This window comes from Tupaia chinensis, unplaced genomic scaffold, assembly GCF_000334495.1.
Source record: "Tupaia chinensis unplaced genomic scaffold, TupChi_1.0 Scaffold000542_1, whole genome shotgun sequence".
Taxonomy (NCBI): domain Eukaryota; kingdom Metazoa; phylum Chordata; class Mammalia; order Scandentia; family Tupaiidae; genus Tupaia; species Tupaia belangeri.
Window position 1 is genome coordinate 444,723 of NW_006160055.1, and position 21,009 is coordinate 465,731.

The 21,009-nt window shown below is 54.9% G+C and overlaps 2 protein-coding genes across 2 annotated transcripts in view; one reads left to right on the forward strand and one right to left on the reverse strand.

Annotated features, from left to right (window-relative positions):
* Positions 1-12,655, reverse strand: part of RUFY4 (RUN and FYVE domain containing 4) — a 24,129-nt gene extending 11,474 nt beyond the window's left edge. Inside the window, 10 exon segments of the mRNA XM_006157443.3 lie at positions 5,333-5,439; positions 6,055-6,188; positions 6,191-6,665; positions 7,799-7,868; positions 8,330-8,473; positions 9,394-9,500; positions 9,825-9,950; positions 10,949-11,055; positions 11,174-11,328; positions 12,561-12,655. Of these exon segments, the coding sequence (XP_006157505.1) occupies positions 5,333-5,439; positions 6,055-6,188; positions 6,191-6,665; positions 7,799-7,868; positions 8,330-8,473; positions 9,394-9,500; positions 9,825-9,950; positions 10,949-11,055; positions 11,174-11,219 (1,316 nt within the window). The 5' untranslated portion in view covers positions 11,220-11,328; positions 12,561-12,655.
* Positions 12,656-13,165: 510 nt separating this feature from the next.
* Positions 13,166-21,009, forward strand: part of LOC102485220 (ras association domain-containing protein 5-like) — a 155,234-nt gene continuing 147,390 nt past the window's right edge. The window contains exons 1-2 of the mRNA XM_006157467.1: positions 13,166-13,174; positions 13,484-13,822. Of these exons, the coding sequence (XP_006157529.1) occupies positions 13,166-13,174; positions 13,484-13,822 (348 nt within the window). The remainder of the gene's footprint in view (positions 13,175-13,483; positions 13,823-21,009) is intronic.

Sequence of the window (21,009 nt, forward strand, 5' to 3'; positions counted from 1 at the left end):
GGAGGGCCACACTGCAGTCTCTTGCCCTCCATTCTCCTCTTGGGATCTTGGGCACACACGCACATGTGCCTGGCGTGAGTTTAAAACACCAGGTCTGGCACTCAAACCATGGTCAACTACATGGGAGTCCAGTGACATAGCCATTATGCCAACTGCTGGTCCCAAACACACTTTGGCTTTTAATGAATACTGCAGTCTCCAGCCTTCTCATTTCTCAGCTGTTGATATTTCGCGAGTCAGCTCACTCAGTCTGGTGATCCTGGGTCTCTCTGCTACTACTGCGGTCGGGGGTAGTCTCTTTGGGTGGGAGGGAATGCTTATTAAGCACCTACTGTGTGCCAATGGCTATTTTGAGTACCAGGACAGAGGACTGGCTACTGCTCCTGTGGAGCTGATAGCATGTTTGGGGCAGTGGTCAAAACAAGTGATGAACCAAAAAGTAATCGAGTTTAGTGTCATGATCACAAGAAACGAGAAACTCAGAGAGAGACTAGAGCAGGGAAGGCTTCTCAGAGAGGTGACATTTAGGCAGACCAAAAGATGAGACATCAGCCAGGAGAGCCAGGGACAGGTACATGCAAAGGTCTTCAAGTTGGAGAGAGCTGGGCTTGTCTGAGAAACTGAAAGAAGACTGAAGAAGGACAGTAGGGGTGGTGATGGCAGGAGAGGAAGCGGGGAGGTGGTGGCAGGGCCTAATCGGTCCCTCAATGGCCCTGCAAGGAGTATAATGGGAAGCCACCCAAGCAAGTGTTTTAGGCAAGGGTGACAGACACTCCTAGCACAGGAAGGTGCATGGAAGGAAGTAAAATTTATTGAGCACCTCCTACATGCCAATGACCAGGCTTTGTGTTTTTTAGCCTTGTTTCATTTAATTTTCATAATGTATGAGGCAGGTAATATGATCCTCCTTTGAGAGGAGACAAAAGTAGAGCTTCAGAGAGGGAATGACACTTGCCCAGGGTCACTGAGCTCGACAGGTGGAAGGAGCAGAAGTCTGAATGCAGGTCTGTCTAGCTCTAAGCTCCTGTTGTCTCTCTACTCTCTCATCCACACAGGGCCCAGGTCACTGGTGATTCCTGGCACCAGCCCACGTGTGCAGCAGGAAGGATAGAGGGAAGGAGACTTACAGCCCTTGGTGGGCCTCAAAGAAGCTCACACTGCCATCTTGGGGGGTGGGGACATCTACTTGCTTCCCTACCCCAAGGGCCTTTTGGCTTCTATCTGTCCTAATCTCCTTTGCTGCAAGGGCTTCCCCAAAGGGCAGAGGAGACCCAGCTGGTTGGAAAGATGGCCCTACAGACCAATGGAGCTGGACGATCTGAGGCCAGAGAGGGGAGGCCACTGTTTCCAGGATCCCAGCCAGAAAGCTGCGAAGTGGGCATTGGCGCACCCGTATCTCAGCTCCAAGGCCGTTTTCACGGTCCCTGCTGGTTGGCTCTGGGGCCTGTTGTGGCTCACCATGGAGTCCAGCCCAGGCTCTGCACTGCGGGCTTCTGCTATGCCCACCCCCACTGTATTCTCCACACCACAGAGCCTTTTAAAAACCTAAGTCAGGGCTAGCCAGTGTCATGGAGGTTAAGGCATCTGGACTTCTTGTGGCCAAATGAGTGGTTGGAGTCCTGGACCCAGCAGCTTGAAAAAAACACCTGGCGTGTGTGTGTGTGTGTGTGTGTGTGTGTGTGTGTGTGTGCGTGCTTGCTCAAAATCCCAAGAAAGTAATGGAGAAGGGATTGTGGTATCACTATTCCCCCTGGGGGTGTCGCTCTCTAATGAGTACAGGTGCTCTACAGCAATTAAAACAACAACAAAAATACACCAAACAAACAAACAACCAACCTAAGTCAGACCAAGACCTCCCTGCTCCAAACCCTGCCCTGGCCTCCTGTAGTACCTAGAATAATTATGTCGCTGGACTCCCACATGTCTGACCACAGTTGGAGTCCAGGACCCGGTGACTTGAAACTCACGCTGGGCTCATGCGTGTGTGTGGCCAAGATCCCAGGAGGAGAACGGAGAAGAGATTTCAGCGTGGCCATTGCCCTGGGAGGTGATTGCTCACTTTCTCTTTCACTGACTCTCTCTCTGGCAAGCCCATGAGAGAGAGTTTTTGCCCCCTAATGCAAAAACCTCCAAAACCAAAGAGAAAAACAAACAAACAAATGAACCTGGTGTCATTCTTGATGTCTGTCTTTCTCTTGGACCCTATAGCCATTGTTCCAAAAAGTTCCATTTCAAAATTTATCCAGAATTGAGCAGCTTCTCCCGTGCCATTGCCACCAGGCTGTCGGAGGCCCCTTCACCCTCCCCTGCAGGGCAGCTGGGGCTCCTCACTGGTCTCCCTGGTCCACCTTTGCTTGCGCACAGTCTAGCTGCAAGGGGCCTTTTTATACATGTTAGTCCAAAATAGACAGAGCTATAGGGACGGAAGGTGGTTGCCTCTGCCTCGGGCTGAGAAGGTTGAGAAGGAACTGGGGAGTGTCTGCTAATGGATACAAACTTTCTCTTTGGGATGATGCAAATTTTCTAAGATTGCTTGTGGTGGCCCAGCCTGGTGGTGCAGTGGTAGGGAACTAAACTACAGAGCTGAAGTCCCCATGGCTGACTACGGGTTTGGATCTCCTGGCTGGCTTGGAAACACACCAGGTATGGCGGCGAGCCTAAGATCCAGACAAACTGAAAGGCTGGAGAAAGGGGATCGTGGCACAGTGAGACCTGTCTAGAGTCTCTTTCTGTCTTGTGTGCATAAGCACATGAGCACTCTCTATCATGAATAAAATAATAACTTGATCTGCTGTGTGGCATATATCATGTTGGGTAAAATCTCTTTACAAATGAAATGAGGAAAAATGACCGAATGTATACAAATAATAAATAATACAAAAAAGCTGATCGTGGTGATGAATGCACAATTCTGGATATACTAAATACCATTGACTTGCTAAAAATTTTAAAAAGCATATAAACATACCTATACATAAACACAAGTATACACACACACACGTTTTGACTTGCCATAGGTCATGTATGCTTACGAGAGAGAGAGAGAGAGAGAGATAGAGAGAGAGAGAGAAAGAGAGAGCGCAAAAGTGAGAAAGCACCCCTCAGGGAGGATACTATGTCGCAATTTCTTCTCCTCCACTCTCCCCTCAGGATTTTGGACACACACGCACCCATGCTTGGTATGTTTTTTAAGTTGCCCCGTCTGGGACTTGAACTATGAAGCCGGTCATGTAAGATCCAGTCTCCTTAACCTCCATGCCACCTGCTGGCGGTTAACATTAAAAGTCAGGTCACACCCCTCCTCTGCTCAGGATTCTCAATGGCTCCCATGTGATTCTGAGTCAAAGCCAAGGTCCTTTCGATGACCTGCTGGGCTCTCCATGCAAACCCCCCCCCCCCCCCCACCCCCCCCTCCTGTGCCTACCTGCCTTTCCTAGCCTCTTCGCTTCACTCCAGTGGCCAGAATGGCGTCCCTGGGATTCCCAGAAACTGCCACACCCAGGCCCATCTCAGGACCTTTGCTCTTGCTGTGCCCTCTGTCTGCGACATTCTTCTACCATTTATCCAAGGACTCGCTCTTCACTTTCTTTGGGTCTTTACTCAAATGCCACCTTTCCAGGGAGGACTTCCCTGGCCATGCTATCTTAAAGTATCACCTCTAACATGTCCCATTGCCCCAGCCTGCCTTATTCTTTCTCTGAGAACTTATCCTGTCTGACATTCTATGCATTTCACTCACTTATTGTATTTCTCAACTGCCTCCCTCACTAGAATGCAGGCTCCACGAAGCAGGAATTCTGTCTCTTTGGTCCACGAGAGAATTTCTGTCTACCGACCAGGCCAGGCTCAGAGTGGGCATGCACAGTGTGGGTGTGACTGGATGCCTAAAGGACAGGTGGCAGGATGACAGTGAGCATCCTGGGGCTGGGCAGTTTCCCTGCAGCCTTCCAGCTGCTCCCTCCAGCTTATCTTGATCCCACAGAAGGTGGCTGAGTGGACAAGGACCTTCAGTTCACACTGACACCGAATCATTGGAATCTGCTGACCACACAGGCAGGCTCTGCTGCGTGTGTGTTGGGAGGAGCTCCCCGGGGCCTTTTCGGGTTGGTTTCTGGGCTCCCAGGCCTCTCACCCTGCTAAGCAGACACTCAGTAGATTTCCCAATGATTCAGTCTGAATCACAGCTATTCAGACTCTGCTCAGGGGTCAGACTGTTGCCTCCTGGCCAGGGGCAGGTATTGGCCACATGGAAGAGGGAGATGGGGCAGGCGGCAGATCAGGTCAGGAGGAGACCAAGAGAGAGAGAGACACAAAGAAATTGAGTCAAGCCAAGGAAGGTCTTTGCAAGGCAGAGGCCTTTTTTTTTTTTTTTTTTTTTTTAAATTTGCTAGAGAGTACATGTGCTCTCTGGAGAGAGTCTGAGCATGCATGCATGTGTGTGCGAGAGAGAAGGAAAGCGAGAAAATGCCCCCCCCCCCCCCCCCCCCGCTGAGGCAGCGCTATGCTGCAATCCCCTCTCTTCCATTTCTCCTTTTGGGATTTCGGGCATGCATGCATGTATATGTGCCTGACGCATCCTCCAAACTGCTGGGTCCAGGACTCAAACCACATAGTCAGCCATGTCGGATCCAGCCACTCTATCTGCCACACCACTGGCCAGCCCAGGGGAAGGTTTTTGTTTTTGTTTTTAGAGATTTTTAGAGATTTTTGCTATAGGGCACCTGTGCTGTCTGCAAAGACAAACAGAGACAGGGAAACAGAAAGGAAGGAATCACCTGCCGGGGGGATGGCCACCTGCAATCCCTTCTTCTCCATTCTCTTCTTGGGATTTTGGGCATGCATGCACATGTGCCTGGCATGAGTTTCAAGCTGCCAGGTCTAGGACTTGAACCATGGTTGACTACATGGGAGTCCAGTGATGTAACCATTATGCCATCTGCTGGTTCCAGAGATATTTTAAAAAATAAATTATAAAAAAGAAATGAGACTCTGAGAGACTGAGGGGGGAGGGTAGAGACAGTGTGCCCTGGGCTCTCGAGGTCACTGTGATGAGAGTAAAGACAAAGATGCTTAATGGAGAGATGCTGAGGGTGCAGAGACTGAAATATAGGCACTTGAAGTATTGGCCAAAGGGTAGTGTTGAAGCCCATTGGTTCTGGAGGATTTGACTCTCCATTCTGTGCTAACTTGACCTTGGGTGAGTTGTGTAACATCTTTGAGCCTCAGTTTCCTCATCCAAAAGAATGAAAGAGACAGACAAAGACGAAGACCTGGCTGGCTTGACCGAAACTGAGCAGGGCCAGGAGCCTGAGCTGGTGGTTGCCAAGGTTACCTGCTGAGCTGCCCCCTGAGTGTCTGCAGCTGCACCTCCTGCTCCTCCAGCAGCTGCGCCTGGTGCTGGGCCTGCTCTTTTGCCGTCTGGAGCCTCCGTTGGAGGCTCTTGAGGGTGGAAAGAAAAGAAGGGGAAGCTGAGGGAGAAGGCTAAGACCCCAGCCTGGGGTTGACCTGCAAACCTCCCCAGGGACTCCAGGCCATGCCCTTGGGTGAAGGGCAGGACTGGAGACAGTGTTGGGAACTGGGATGTCTGGTTCTGTCCTAGGCCCTGGCCCAGGGAAGCCTGGGGACACCATTTCCTCATGCACTGAAGGGTGGAATTTCAGAGCGTAGGGGTCAGGAAGACTCTGGCTGGGGGGAGAGGATGAACAGAGGCTTGGTAATAATCTTGGGCAACCTCCAGGGAAGCATGAACTAGTGCAATGAGGTGGGGTCTGCCCTAAAAATACTGTTGGGAAGGGACCTTAAACTCAGATGCCTCCAGGGGCTAGGCAGGCAATACTGAAGAATAAAGTGGGTCGGATGTAGCGAGAGGTGGGGACTTTGGTCAGCTGGAGAATGCATGGCTTTCAGAAGGCATCCCCAAATAGTAATTCTGTGCTCACCAAAAGAACTTGGTCTGTGGGCTGGAATGGCCCCTGGGCTACTACTGGAGAGCCTTGTCTGTGGACCAGGTTAGAGAGGGGAGACTACATGGGGACGAGGTTCAACTGGTCTTACCTTGACCATGTCCTGCAGGGGCACCTCTGCTTGCTCCTCTTTCCTGGCCATACAGGTCACACCTGCTTGCTCTTCTGGCTTCTCAGCAGTGGCGCTGTCCCAGACCCAGGACTCCTCCAGACCGTTAGGCTCCTCCCACTCCCGCCCCCTCCCTGACGTTGCTTCTTCTAACTTTTCTCTGGGGTTGGAGGCTGGGAGGGTAGCCTCTGGCCATGAGCATCCTCTGTTGTTCTCTGACCCTTTGAACCCAGCAGGGGCCCTATGCACTCAGTCTCTGTTCCTGTCCCCTCCTTTTGAGCCCCCTTAGCCCTCTCTCCCTGCCTCGGGGTTCTAGGTGCTGAGGATTCTCGGAAAAGCTCAGTCCTCGGGGCTCCCTCCTCCTGGTCTAGCTTATGCCCCTCAACCCCTGGTTTCCACATGCTCTGCAGGGACTCTAAACTCCTGGAATTGTCACTCTTTGTTCCCCCAAACTGGGGAGGATGGCTGTGTTGCTGGGACCCAGAGAATCCAGTCCCCCAGTCCTCCCTGGGTGCGTCTTGCAGACAGCCGGCTTGGCTAGTGTGTGGCTCCTCCAGCTGAACTCCTCTGGGGGCTCCAAATGCAGCCGAGATCTGCACGGAAGTCCCCAAGGCTGTCAGTCCTCTCAGCACCAATTCACTGACCTGGTGTCTGGGAGAGGCCACGGTTCACTCCTGGTAAAAATGTGGATTCCTGGACCTTCCCACTAGAAATTTTGTTTTAGTGAACCAGAAATCTGGATTTCAGCAACTCCCCAGGTGCTGCAAGACCCAGGCTTTGATGCGGTGAGAGGACAGCAGCGTGTCTCAAAGCCCTTTCCTTCCTCCCCTCTGGCCTGCTCCTTCTCCCTCCTTCTCAAGCGGCTTCTGCATTGATCTGGTCCCCCCTAAGTTCCTCTGCCCCATTCCTTTACTCCTCCCTCCTGAACCTGACTTTGTGGTTTGGTTTTCTCATCTGTAAAATGGGGATACTACTACTTGGTTCGTAGGGTGGGGATGAAACTCAAATAGATTGACACCAGCTAAGAGGACCTCCCCCAGGGAGCCTTCTCTGTGCCACCATGCCTCTCTATCCACGTGTGTCACTACACTTGACATGCACTGCCAGGTGTTCCTTAAAGTTTGTCTGCTGGAACAGAAGCTGGGAACTGGTGGGGGTGCAAGGCGTGCGTGTGGAGGGATGAGCACCCGGCGATGAGAACCACGGCTGCTACACAGTGAGCATACGGCAGAGCCAGGAGCCGCGCTCTGGGCAGCGCATGGGTTTTCTCAGTTCATCCTCGCAATCGCCCTACGAGGGAGGCCGAGTCATCAGCCCAAGGACCATGGTTAGTCAGAGGTGGAGCTGGGGTTCGAGCCAGGCAGTCAGGTTCTGCAGTCACTCCCTGAACCGAACTAGGCATGTGCAAATTGTCCGGTGCAGGGGTCAGCAGAGGTCGTCTCCCTTGTCTGTTTCCAGCCCACTTCAGTCACCCTTGCTAGCGCCTCCTCCTCCCCTGGACCCCAGTGGCTCCTGCAGATGGAGCTGGTGTTCCCTTTCCCCCACATCCCCATCCCACTAGGATTATGGCTCCTCTCTGTGGCTCTCCTGTCCCCAGGTCCACACGCTGGCCTCCATCTACCCAGCCAGTTGGGTCAGGGCTCTCTGTACGTTCAGAGGGCCAAGCCCAGTTACCGCTCAATGAGATGGGGAAGAGGCAGCTCAGAGTGAAGGAGGGCAGAGGCACCTCTTTTGAGGAGTCTTTGTTTTTTCTGGGTCTTCTTCCCTGGGTCCAGCTGGAATTGGGACAGCGTGATCTGGAAGTGAAAGAGGCAGGGGGACCCTGGGCCTTTTTCCAGCAGTGGGCTTAGTCCCCAGATACAGGATACCCCATATTTTCCGTCACCCTTTCATCCCACCACCTTCCCACCTTCCCAACCTCTACCCTCTGTATCCCCTCCTTCATCCATTCGGGCTTCCCACCTTCCACTCATCCATACCTTCCATCCCGACACCCCACCTCATTCATTGTTCAGTCCTCCACCCCCAACCACCCATCCAATCTCCAGTGAGTATGTAATCCAGACAGCACCATGAGACAGCATGAGGACCCACTGGGAAGACAGAAGGTTCAGGAAGTGGAGGGTCAAGGGGCAAGGGGTAAGAAGAAGGGAAGAAGTGACAGGGCTGGAGACTGACACTCAGAGCTTACTTGAGATATGTGGGTCATGGGAGCAGGGGTTGGAAAGAAGTTTCCCTCCATGCTGCACACACTCACTCTGAGAACATGGGCCAGGCCCCATCCAGGTCTGCCCGCTGCAGGTCCAAGTCGAAGGCCACTCCATTGAGAGCGTAGAGTGAGTCCAGGATGTCTTCCTGGAGTTCAGGGCACAGCAGAGGGCTCCGGGGGCCATACCACTCCCTGTGTTAACAGCGGCCAGCACCATTGGCCTTTGACCTGGTGCTATTGCCACCGCTGACCTCAGAGAATCAGCCTCCACTGTACACCATAATGGGACAGTTTCCCAGGCAGAGTTGGGGCCCTTTGGGAGCAGGACACCCAAGTCACACAACCAGTAAGAGTAGAGCCACAGGACCAGCAGATGGTGTCATGGCTACGTCGCTGAACTCCCATGTAGTCGATAGCAGTTTGAGTCCTGAACCTGGTGGCTTAAACTCATGCTGGGTGCATGTGCGTGTGTGCCCAAGATCCTGAGAGGAGAATGGAGGAGAAGAGACTGCAGTGTGGTCATCCCCTCTTGAGGGGTGATTTATCACCTTCTGTCTCTCTGTCTCTCTCTGTCTTTCTGGCAAGCACACATGCCCTATAGCAAAAACCTTGGAAAAAAAAAGAGTAGAGTCTCAGTGTTCTCATTCATTCATTCATAAATACTTACTGAGTGCTTGCTATGTGACAGGCCCTGTTCTCAGAGCTGAAAGGTGCATGTTCTCACCAGGGAGAGAGACAGAGATAGCGAGAGGGAAAGTGAGAAATCACCCCCCAAGGGAAGTGGCTATGCCTCAATCTCTTCTCTTCTATTCTCCTTTCAGGATCTTGGACATGCACACACATATGCCTGGCATGAATCTCAAGCCACCAAGTCCAGGACTCGAACTGCAATTGGCCATGTAGGAGTCCAGTGATGTAACTGCTATGCTATCTCCTGGCCCCAGGACTGCTGGTTCTAACCTCCTCTTGCACTTTCTTCCTTGACTTTTCCTTCATGACTCATTTTGGTTGTCCTTGACCTTAAACCTTTCATCTGGGGGCACACGAGGGCTCCTTCATGGGGGGACTGCAGCTCAGTTGGTATGCATGGGCGGATGTCCCCGAAGCCCCACCTGGTCAGCTCTGGGCTCAGGAGGCAGAGCTGCAGGGACTCGGCCAGCTGTCCTCGGGCAAGGCAGAAGCGGATGAAGGCACGACCTTTTCCCAGGGGGGTCTTCAACTGCAGAATGCACAGGGGGAACAGGAGAGGGGTGGTATTGGGACAGAGGGAGCTCAGTGTGCACAGAGACAGAGACGGGAGCCAGCCGTTGGTGTGGAGAGGGCTGGCAGGACATGGAGGGAAAGGAGCTGATGGGGGATGGGCTATGCAGGGATGATGGACGATGACCAGGTGAGGGGTCTATGTTCAGGGAGCAAGGATGGGCAGGAGTGGGCCCCAGGCAGGGCTGTGTCCCCCCACTACCAGCCATTCCTGTCACTGGCCTGCTGGCAGGGCCCCATCATGCTCATGAGGTCAACTTTCCCTCTGCCTGGCCCTGGATACCTTGTCTTGAGAGTGGACAAAGCGGTCCGGCTCTGTGTCTCCCCGCTGTCGCCGCAGGGCAGTGCAGAGGAAGTCCCAGTAATCCTTCCGGGGCCCCAGGAAGCTCTTCTGCTCTTTCTGGTCAAACTGGGACCAAGAAGAAGGAAAGGGAAGTGTTGAAATGCATCTTTTCAGAACCTGCCTTGCATTCCAGCACGCTGAGTGGACACGTGGTAGAGGAAAGGGCTCCTGCAGACAGACCTGGCTTCTAGTCCTACCTCTACCTATACTGGCTGTGTGACTGGGAGCAAGCTGCTTGATCCCTCTGAGCCTCAGTGCTCTCATGCATTCATTCAGAAATACTTACTGAGCACCTACTATGTGCCCAGCCCTGTCCTAAGCCCTGAGAGTGTAGCAATGAACAAACTGACTTCATGGAGCTTATACCTTGGTAGGGGAGATAGACAATGAACAGATCAACTAAGAAAAACAGATAGCATATTAGATAATGATGGCTACTAGGGAGAAAAAATGAAGCAGGGAGAAGAATAGAAAGTGTGGTGAGTGCGTGTGTGTGTGTTGCACATATTGAAGTTTGAGGTTAGGTAGCCAGAGAAGGCCTTTAGATCAGAAAGAAATGAGCAAGTGTGCCATGCGACTTTCTGGGGGAATGGCATTCCAGGCGGAAGGACTAGTAAACGCAAAGGCCCTGAGGCAGGAGTGAGCCTGGTGTGCGCTGGGCATGTCACTGAGGCTGGGATAGCTGGAGGGCGGCAGATGAGTGGCACACTGGCTGGAGATGAATCAGACAAGGAGGAAGTTTGCATGCGTGGGGGAAGACCATCAGGCACCTCAGGGGGTTACAGTCAGGATTAAAGTCAGCAGATAGCGGGCTTAGCTAGGGGTAGGTACGGTGGGGCTCTAACTGGCAGCAAGAAGGAAGGGGACACCCACGTCTTGGAAGCCGAATCCCTGCTCCCATTTCACCCCAGTCTGCCCTACCTGCAAGGACCCCCTCCAAAAGTGAGTTTAGCTGTCAGCACAGTAAGAAATGGGGGCGGTGGCCCTTCTCTCAGTATCTGGGGGGAGCCCTCCGGGTTATCTATGCCTGGGGAGGGGCCTGGGAAAGGAGAGGGCGGTCCCACCTGTAGCAGCCACTCCAGGCAGCCACAGAGTCTGTGCAGCTCAGCACTGGCATCGGTCACTGGTCCCAGTCCGTCCCCGTAGCCCTGGAGGATGGTGGAGACGGCAGCTGCAGGATGGATGGTGGAAATCAGACGTTAGGTAGCAAGGGCTCGGACCGAGAGGCTCCCAAGACCCTTCACTTTTCTTGCAGTTCAGTCCCAGAAAATCTCTCGGAATACACTCACCTTTCAGGTCCTTGGTGACCTTGAGGACAGCCCTCTCTTCTGCCATGGGTACTTAGAAATGATGCGATCCCTTGTGACTTGGAAGATATGCCTAGGAAGGATCCCTCTGGGCTGAGCTGTCTGTTTCCCTCCTTATACAGAGGAAGAATTTGAGCCTAGAGAGGGAATGTGACTTATTTAGGGTCACACAGTGAGTTAAGTAGTTGGGTAAAACGTTTTGCTGCTTTTTGTTTTGTTGTTATAGGTCCCATGCACTCACAGCAGAGAGAGAGAGAGAGAGACAGAGAGAGAGACAGAGAAAAAGTGAGAAATCGCCCCCCTGGGGGGTTGGTCATGCTACAATTCCTTCTTGTACATTCTCCTGTCAGGATTGTGGGCACACACACTTGCATGCCTGGTGTGTTTCTCAAGCCTCTGGTGGGACTCAAACCACACAGTCAGTCATGTAGGATCCAGCGCCTTAACCACTCCACTCCTTGCTGGCCCTGAGAATGTAAACTTCTATCCAAAGTCAAAGCCGTAGTGGTGAGGCCAGAATTTGAATCCAGGTCTCTGCATGTCCACACAGGCCATGTTCTCGACCCCAGCTTGCCATGAGTGGCCCATGAATGCTCACGCCACAGGGACGCTGGGTTGAGAGAACACCACTCCCTTCCCCACCGGTAGCCCTCAGCCTCGCCAGAGCAGTCACTGTCCTGGAGACACATTCATCCTTTCCTGGACCCAGTGAGTGGAAAATGTGCATTTGTTGAGGAGAGGGAGGCAGAAGAGAAGGCCAGCCCTGGGGCTGGGCCCAGGCCAGTGCCCCTTCATGTGGGAGACTGCCTGGCTTTAACCCCGCTGCTCTCTCCCAGCGGATTCTTGGCCTGTTCTTCCAGCGAGTTCTGTGCTCAGAGAGGCACACTGTGGCCCTGAGGGCTGGTGGGCTTATTCTGAGATCCTGGAGTCAAGAGCAGGCATGGGGTGGAAAACCCGGGAGTCCTGCCTCCCAGGCAGTGGTTGAGTCTGGGGTGGGAGGCATAAATCTGGGACGTGGTGGAGTGCAGGGGAGTAAGAAAGGAGGTAACTGAGGAGGGTGGGTGGGGGTGGGGTACAAGAAGCACAGGCTTAGGGATCAAGAGACCTGGGTCTCCATCCATGGCCACTCACTCACTGTGTGACCTTGGGGAAGTTATTCGCCTTCCTTGCGCTTCAGTTTCCCCATCTGTAGACCGAGGGGTGGACCTGAGGGTCTCTGCAGCCCTCCCAATCTAGATCTTCTACGAAATCTACAAACAACTAGATGCTCTGGCTCCTCTCCCTTGTCCCATCTGGGGATCCTCTGCCCCTCTCTCCGCATCGCTCCCTTTCCAGCCACCCTAGAGCTTGGGCATCTCCCTCTACTCACCGGCCTGGCTGGCTGGGGCATGGAGAGCAGGGCTTTGCAGCCTGTGTGGGTCCTTAGGGACTGTGGGCTCTGAACAGCATTTTCCAGAGTGTGCGCCTGGGGAGTGACTCAGGCCAGACCCAGCACCCTGGAGTGGGAAAGGTGACTCAGAGGGGGAGGAGCAGAAGGTCCTGCCTCCTGCTGGAGAGAAGTGACAGAGACAGGATCAAGGGGCAGAAGGGTGAGATGGGGATGGTTCCCCCAGGAAGACCTGGGGTAGGGTCACTTGTTGGCCAAATGCACACCGTGGAGAGGCCATTGCAGGTTGCTACAGTTGCTTTCACCTTTTCCCTTGCTCTTGTCTTTCTCCTCTCCTACCACCAGGTGGCGCACACAGGCTGCGTTGTTGTCCCACCTGCTACCTCCTGTGCTTGTCTCTTTACTGTCACCAGATTCCAGGGTAGCGCAGGTAGGGACGGGAGAATGAGGTCCCATCGTGTATCTCCCTTCTCCTCTTCACCGTCTGCTTAGGGGTTCCGATGAGGCACCAGTGCCAACCTCCCAGTCCTGACACTCACCCCTAAGAGGGTTTAAGTGAAACCACCTATGAGATGCCGGGTCGGGCAATGGGTCAGGTGGGTTGCCCAGGTGAGCTGTGGCCCTCCCAGGCGGCTGTGCACTGCTTCCCTGAGGTTGGGGTCTTTTAGGCTCTCGTTTTTTTTTTTTTTTTTTCCAGGCTGGGGACAGAGAGCAGGAGAGCAGGGACACTTGAGAACTGCCGTTTTCACACCCCCAGGAAGCGCATGTAAACACTGGCGTGCAGCGATTCCGAGCTTCTGTCCTGACTCCCTGCCTGTCCCCACCTGTCCCCGTGTCTTTGACTCTTAGTCTCAGTTTTTTCCCTTACCTGCCCCTGCCTCTTCGTCACCCGTCGCTCTCTCTAGCGCTCCCAGCTCGGCCTGTCCGCGGCCCCTGTCCCCAGGATCCCGCTGCAACCCCTCCCCGCGTCCCCCGAGCCCTCGGGTCTCCTGTCACTGGCTGAGTCCGGGCGCTCCTGTCGCCGCCCCTTGCCAGGCCCGGCGCTGCCCGGCTTCCTGGCGGCGGGGGCGGAGAAGGCGCGGACTCCGGCGGGGGCCGGGCCGGGGCGGTCGCTGCTCCCTCCCGACGTGCCCGGGCCCCCCTGTGGCCCCCAGCCCCCGGGGAGTCCCCCGGCCCCGGCGCGGGCGGAGTGCTGGGAGCCCGGGGGTTCGGCCCGCGCAGAGACTAGGCGGTTACTGCTTCAGGTAGGGTGCTGCAGAAGCGGGTGGGTGAAGAGTCTGGAGAGGGTGGCCCACAGAGCCCAGGCCACCTTAGACAGGTGAGGAGGCAGCCAGGAAAGTGTCGCAGGTCAGCGTTTGGGCAGCGAGCAGCACTGTGGGGACTGGAGCAGGACAGGTGAAGGGGCAGCCGGCTAGGGTGCGGCTCACCTGGGTCTCTGGTGCCCTTGGGAGAAGGGTGACGTGGGACTGACTCCTTAGAAGGGCAAATAGCTCAGGTGGATTTAGTAGCTACCAACGGGGGCGGGGCGGGGTGCTAGGGGAAGGATTCATTTCCAGTGCGCTGGTCCTCGGGGAGCTGTGGCTGTCCACCTTGACCAGGGCTCTGTAGCCAGGAGGGCCCCATTTGAGCAAGGACTGATAATGGGGACAGCTGGACCCTCCCCCTGCATCCTCTCTTCTAGGTACCTGTTGGAGCCTGCAGGTGGGAGACTGACCAGGCGAGGGGCAGGTCTGAGCTGGGAGACAGGGTTTATTCTGCATGGGGGGAGGGGACACTCTGCGGGGGAGTCACCCAGCCTGGTATGGTGCAGGCAGTGGGTTTCCACGAAGAGGAGGGGGAGGAGGAAGAGGAGGAGGAGGGGGGGAGAGGTGGTTGGACTCACCCAGGACTGGGTAGCTACCCTCTAGGCTCCCTGCCTCATCTAACCTGCCCCTGTGCCGGGGGGCTCAGATTTACTGGTTGTGTTGTGGTTTGGATTATGCTGGCGTCTGACCCTCCTCCACCTGAGGCACAGATGGGGTGACTCAGACGCTACCCTGTGGCCACATCCCAGCCCCCTGCTTGGGGCAGCCAGTGAGGCCAGGTGTGACTGTGCTGGGCTGTATATGTGTGTGTGCATGTGCGCCCACTGACCCCCCCGCACCCCCACCCTGGCTCCTTGACTGGATGTCCCTCCAGGGCACGGATTATGACATGCTGGTGGTTATGTTCCACAACGCCAGACACAGGGCTGGGCACTAGTAAACCAAACACTCCATCCTTCTCAAACTCTAGCCCCAGCCATCACCCTGGTGACCAACCATGAGGAGCGACAGGCTTGTTGGGGTGTAGTTGTGGCCTGGGCTGATGTGATTCTGATGGAGGCCTGGGCCTGGCTTGGGGTCCTGGAGGAGGCGGAGGTCTTGAGGTGTCAAATGGCTACCCCAGACCACTGCTTCTTGGTCCTGGCAAAGGGGCAGGGAGTCCAGAGGACAGGGGTGACATGGCCAACCTCTCAGACTGCAAGTTCCCCTGGAGGTCATCAGGGCATCTCCCCTGCCTCAGAGCCTTTGCTTGATCCTCAAGGTTCACAGTTTCCCTCCTCTATCTGTTTCTATCTCAGATTCTTCTTGGCTAGAAGGTTCTTCCAATCCCAGTTTTCTGTCTGAGAATTTGAGTTCATTTCCTGGTATTTGCGGGTTGGTGTAGAGGACCTGGGTTACCCTGATTTTTGCTGATGGCTCCTACTTCTGGCTTGCTAAAGCTCCTGGGGACCGAAACCACCCGGCTCCTAGTTCACTCCCCACTCCTCGGACTTGCCTCCAAGCTTGCTTGACTTTCTCGTTTCATCCTGAGAGCTGAGCCTGTGTCCTTGGGGCTCCCTCTGTGGCTGGACCTCCTTGACTCCCCCCATCCGCCTGTCTTGCCACCTCCACACAACCAGACTTGAGATGAGGTGGCCAGGGACAGGGACAGGCACTTGGGGCCGAGATGGAGGCAGGTGGGTCATCTGGAGAGGAGAGATGGGGGAGGGGTGTATGCACAGCAGTGTGACAGTGACAGGGGCAGGGACAGGGACAGGGCTGAGTGTCTGTCTGCATTTGGATGAGCTGGTTTCTGAGCGGCCTCTGGAGAGAGCCTGGAGCTTGCTTGTGACTCACTGTCTACTTGATCTGCACAGATAAAACCTCCATCCCAGCCTGGGTGCCCTGGTTCTGGCGGGGGGCAGGGGGTGCCGGTTGCTGTGACCAGTGGCTCTCTCTCCCCTCCAGGCCCCCCATTCACAGTGCAGCTCTCAGGGGACTTCAGTAACTCAGGCTCGGGAGCGAGCAGTGGGGCTGCCTATCACAGGGCCCTCAGAGGAGGCATGATGCCACGTTCTTGTGGTCGATAAACATCTCATGGGCTCTCACCCCCCCTCCCCCAGGAACCAGGGCTTAGAAAGTACCCAGGCATCTGGGCTGCCAGCCAGGGCACGCCCACCTGCAGTCCTGCCACAGACCTGCCACCTCTCCCACCACAGGCCGAGCTTCTGTCCCTGAGCACAGGCTGGGCTGGGTTGCCAGCTCCATGCCCAGCCTCACTGTTCTCGGTCCCCCAGCAGCCCTCTCCTGCCCAGGCCACACTGTCCTCTTCCCCTGCCATGCTGCCCACTCATCTCCCCCAAGGCAGCTGTCCTCTGCTCGGACCACACTGCGGGTTACCTCGTCCTCCAGGCCCCACGCCTGCACCACTCTCCTCTGGCCCAAACTTACGGCTGTACTTCCCAAGAAGGGTGACTGGCCTTGGTTCCCAGGCCTCCAACTATCAGAGCCTGGGGCTGTGACCCTGCACCTCTCAGGAGGCCTTCTCTGGATCCCCTAGTTGGCCTGTGCTCCCAACCCTCCTCTGGTCCCACACAACAGCCCACAGGGCGGGGCTTGGCATCCCTCCTGTGCATTCCCGCCAAACCTTCTCTGACCTGGGTGCCAAGGGGCCTGGCGGGCATCTCCAGGTGCCAGCCCTGCCTCCTTGCTCTCTGACATATCCCAAGACAAGTGAGTGCTTGTCGAATGGTGGCGGGAGCAGAAGGGAGGAGACTTTGGGCTGCTTCTGCCTCCTCCCTTCCAAAGCCAGCCCCTGGGGTTGGCTAGTCTCCCAGCCCAGGGCTCCATGGAGTTTAAGAGCTCTAGGGGCCCAGGTCCTGTAGTGGGGAGTAATGGAAATTATGAGGTTGAATCTAAGTCTCTCCAATGGGTTGAATTACTTCCTTATATATGTTGGGTCACTGGAAAAGTCATGATGTATTTTTTATGTAAAAACAAGTCATGACTTTTCCATGACCAAATAGAATCATAGACCCCTCAGGACTGAAAAGGACCTTGGTCAGTGGTTCTGAGTCTTTTTTTTCCTTTTCTTTTTTTTCCTTTTTCTTTCTTTTTTTTTTTTTGAAAGGTTTTTGCTATAGGGCTTGTGCGCGCTCACCAGAAAGACAGAGAGAGACAGAGAGATAGAAAGCACTCCATCACCCCTCCCCCCGGGCGGGGGGAGGATGGCCACACCACAATCCATTTTCCTCCATTCTTCTCTCGGGATCTTGGGCACGCACGCACATGCGCCCAGAGTGAGTTTAAGCCACCGGGTCCAGGACTCGATCTGCAGTCAGCTACATGGGAGTTCAGCGACATAGCCATCACGCTAACTGCTGGTCCCCCTGGTTCTGAGTCTTTTGAAGTCACAGATCCCTTTGAGAGTCTGACGAATTCTATGAATACTACTCTTGCTAGGGAAGTGTGTGTCCACCCATGCACACACCCACACTTAGCCCCCATGCACACACACATGCACAGTGTCATAGTTTCTTTCAAGCCCACCCATGGCCCTGACCTGCCCTCCCCTCATCTTTCACAGAGTACACTGAGGCCTGGAGGGAGGAGTGATTTGCCTGAGGTCACATGAGTAAGTGGCAGACCCTTGCTACATCGCAGGTGTCCTGGTCCTGGAAGATGAGCATTTTATCCCCAGATGCAATTTTTGCCTTTCAGAGAGGCAAGACAGGCAGACCTGGCCATTCATCCATCTGACACTGTTTTAAGCTTTGTTCTTTTTTGCTAGAGGCCATGTGCATTTGCCAGAGAGAGCTAGAGCGAGAGGGAGAAGAGGAAGCACCCCCCCACGGGTAATACTTGTGCCATAATCTCTCCTCCGCCGTCTCTTTGGGATTTTGGGCACACATACACACAGGTGCACACACTCCTGGTGTGTTTCTCAAGCCACGGGGTCTGGTAGTTGAACCATGTGGTCGACCATGTGGGATCAGGGTGCCTTAATCACCAGGCCACAGAGCCAGCTGGATTTCGACATTTAGAGCACCTCCTGGCGGTGGTGGTGAGCTAGGAGCTGGGGACAGGGCAGAAGGCAGATGCTCCTGCTCTGGCCCTCAGGGGCCTGTCAGTCCAGGGGGAGAGAACAGGCTGCACATGAGCGACTGGATGAGAAATCATCCCCCCAGAGTGGATGGCTATGCTGCTGTCCCTTCTCCGTTCTCCTCCTGGGATTTTGGGTATGCACATACACATGCCTGGTGTGTTTTTCAAACTTCCAGCTCTGGGACTCAAACTGCACAGTCAGCTATGTGGGATCCTGCTGCCTTAACAACCATGCCACCGGCTGGCCCTATCTCACCCTCTAAGAGCTTAGATTTGCCAGTGGCAGGGCCTTCTTGTAAGGCCACTGGCACTTCTCAGAAATGGAGCCCATTGTGTGAGGGCTCTTGTGCCTGACTTTTGCTCAATGTCATCCTTGCGAATTTCATCCACATCCTGGCATGTGGTTGCAGGTCACCCCATTTCATTGCTGGCTAGATTCCATCGCAGGAAGATACAATATTACTTTATCCATTCTGCTGCTGACAGACACTGGGGTTGGTTCCTTCTGGGGCTGTTGCGTAGTGCTGCTGTGAACGTTTTCGTGCATGCGTTCGGTGGTCAGTGCTCTGGTTTCCGTTGGCTATGTTCACGCCTCCATTAGATGGGTGTCTCTGAAAGACTGAGCATCTCAAGAACCAGAGGCTTTGTTCTATAGAGGGAATACTTTGGCTGTTTTGACAACGGGGACCAGAGATCTCCCAGGAAAGGAGAGAAGAGCCTCTGGCACCCTAATATGTCCCTTTATAGTACTTCTCATCCTGCCTGCCCACTCCCTGCTCACTGTGGGGCTCAGGAGGGACACGAGGAAGTAGCTCTAGAGACCTGCACTGGAGTGGGTTGGGGTGGCAGGTTATCTCACCACTTCTTTCAGCCTTACCCACTCTCTGAGGGCAGGAGGGTGTGAGGATGAGGACAGGGCCGCACCCTCTATTCCTCCCCTCTTTCCGGAAGGGCAAGGAGCCAGCCACTGCCTCCTTTTTGATGTAGGAACTTGCCAAGGGCTCCTGGCATCAGGAGAGTGCCTGGTGCCAAGGGCAGGCAAGCTAAGGCAGCCCCAGAGGGGCAGCAGCCCGCGAGTGGGAAGTAGTGGCTGCGTCTACAGAGGGCTGAATGCTGGGGAGGAAAGGCAGCCCCAGCCAGGTCAAGGTACAGGCTCCTTGCTGACTGTCCTGGCTCTGCTCCCTAAATTCCCCTCCACCCTCAGAGACTCCAACCCGGTGCTCTGGCCATCCTGCCCTGCTGCCAGCTTGAATAACCCTAGTCCGCAGAGTAGGAAGCTGGGTCTCCAAATCTACCCTGGGAAGAAGAGGTAGAAGAACCCCAGCTTTAGTGTTTTTTTTTTTTTTGCCAGAGATATGAGAGTTTTGGGGTACTTCAGGTGATAGGTATTTGCAAATTTGTCTCCATAGTAAGTCTATGAGCTAGTGTCTTCAGGCCAGAGACAAGTTTTGGTGAACATGGTGTCCCAGGTGCTTAGCAAAGGTATGCTGATGCTTGATAAAGATGCCCAGTGGCTGGATGGATGAATGGGACTGGGAGAGACCCCAGACGAGGAGGAGAGATCCAAACAGAGGTCAAGCATGAAATGGGAGGTGATGACTGGGGGCAGCCTGCTGTGCTGGGCAGAGCTATTCTTCCTGGGAAAGGGTTGCCTCACCTCGACTGTGGACTCTACCTGGAACTGAGCTCCGCAGCTCCGGGGGGCACCAATAGGCGGGTGCAGGGGTGGGAATGGAAGCCAGGATGGGGACAGCAGGGCTGAGCTCTGCATGGTTGGAGGCCAAATAGGGATGTGTGCAGGTTGGACTAGGGCCACTGATAGAGGACTTCCTGGGGTTTGGAGAGAGTGGGAGGGAAGACCCTGGTGACCACTGGGCTGGCGGTGAGTGGCTGGAGGGGTGTCTTCTGGGCTCAGCGTAAACTTTTCCTCTGCCCAGCTCTTCTTGGCATTCATGCTGGAGCCCCTTCTCAGAAATGTCTGACCGTCCCCACAGATTCCATTTCCCCCTGTCCCTCCTGCCATAGCTGAAACAGACAGTCAAGAGTGGCCTGGCAGGTCCATGGACTCACTCCTCGGATGTGATCTTCAGTATTTTTTTGTTTTGTTTTGTGTTTTTGCTATAGGGCATGTGCATTCACTGGAGAAAGCCATAGAGAAACAGAGAGAGTGAAAGTGAAAAAGCTCCCCTCCAGGGTGGATGGCCGTGTCACAATCCCTTCTCTGTTCTTCTTTCAAGGTTTTGGGCACACACACACATGTGCCCAGTGTTTCTCCAGCCACTGGGTCCAGGACTTGAACTGTGCAGTCAGCCAGGTGGGATCCAGCCACTGGCTTAACCACTACCCCAGCTAGCCCGGTCCTCAGTCTTCTGACAGCCTTCGGTCTGGCGACCGTGGCCCTGTGTGCGGCACCTTGGTTCTGCATCCAGTAGAGCTCTCGGCTCTCACTTGTCTGCTCACCGTTCAGCCCATCTGCCTTGCTGCCCATCTTCCCTCCCGCCGCCCATATGCTCTCTTTCACACGTGCCTTCATCCTTGAACCACCTACCTTTCCTCTGGCCCAAGCACTCTTCTCCCCGCCCGCCCTCTGGCGAGCACCGAGCACACGTCATCTGACCGAGCCCGTCCTGGTCCTCTCCTGAGACGACGTGTACACGTGAGCGCCCAGCCGGTTCTAGAACAGGGACTGACCCGTTCTGCCTGGGGCAGTCTGGAAAGTCCTCAAGAGGAGCTTGACATTTTGAACAGGGTTCTAAAGGATGAGTAGGAGTTCGCGGACACAGAAGCGGGGTGAGGCCAGTCAGGCCCAGCGGTGCCGTAGTGTGCGGTGCACTCTGGGAGTCGGGTGGCTCAGTGTGGGTAGAGTGTGGGTGGGAGGGGAGAGCGGGATCAGAAGCTGGAAAAGAGGTGGGTGTGCATGGGAAAGGCCTTGAATGCCAAGCTGAAGAGTTTGGACTCGAGACTTCTATGGGCCTTAGAGAGACCCCCGGAGGCCTTAAACAGGGAGGGGCTGCATCTACTACCCTGGCACAGGGACGAAAAGG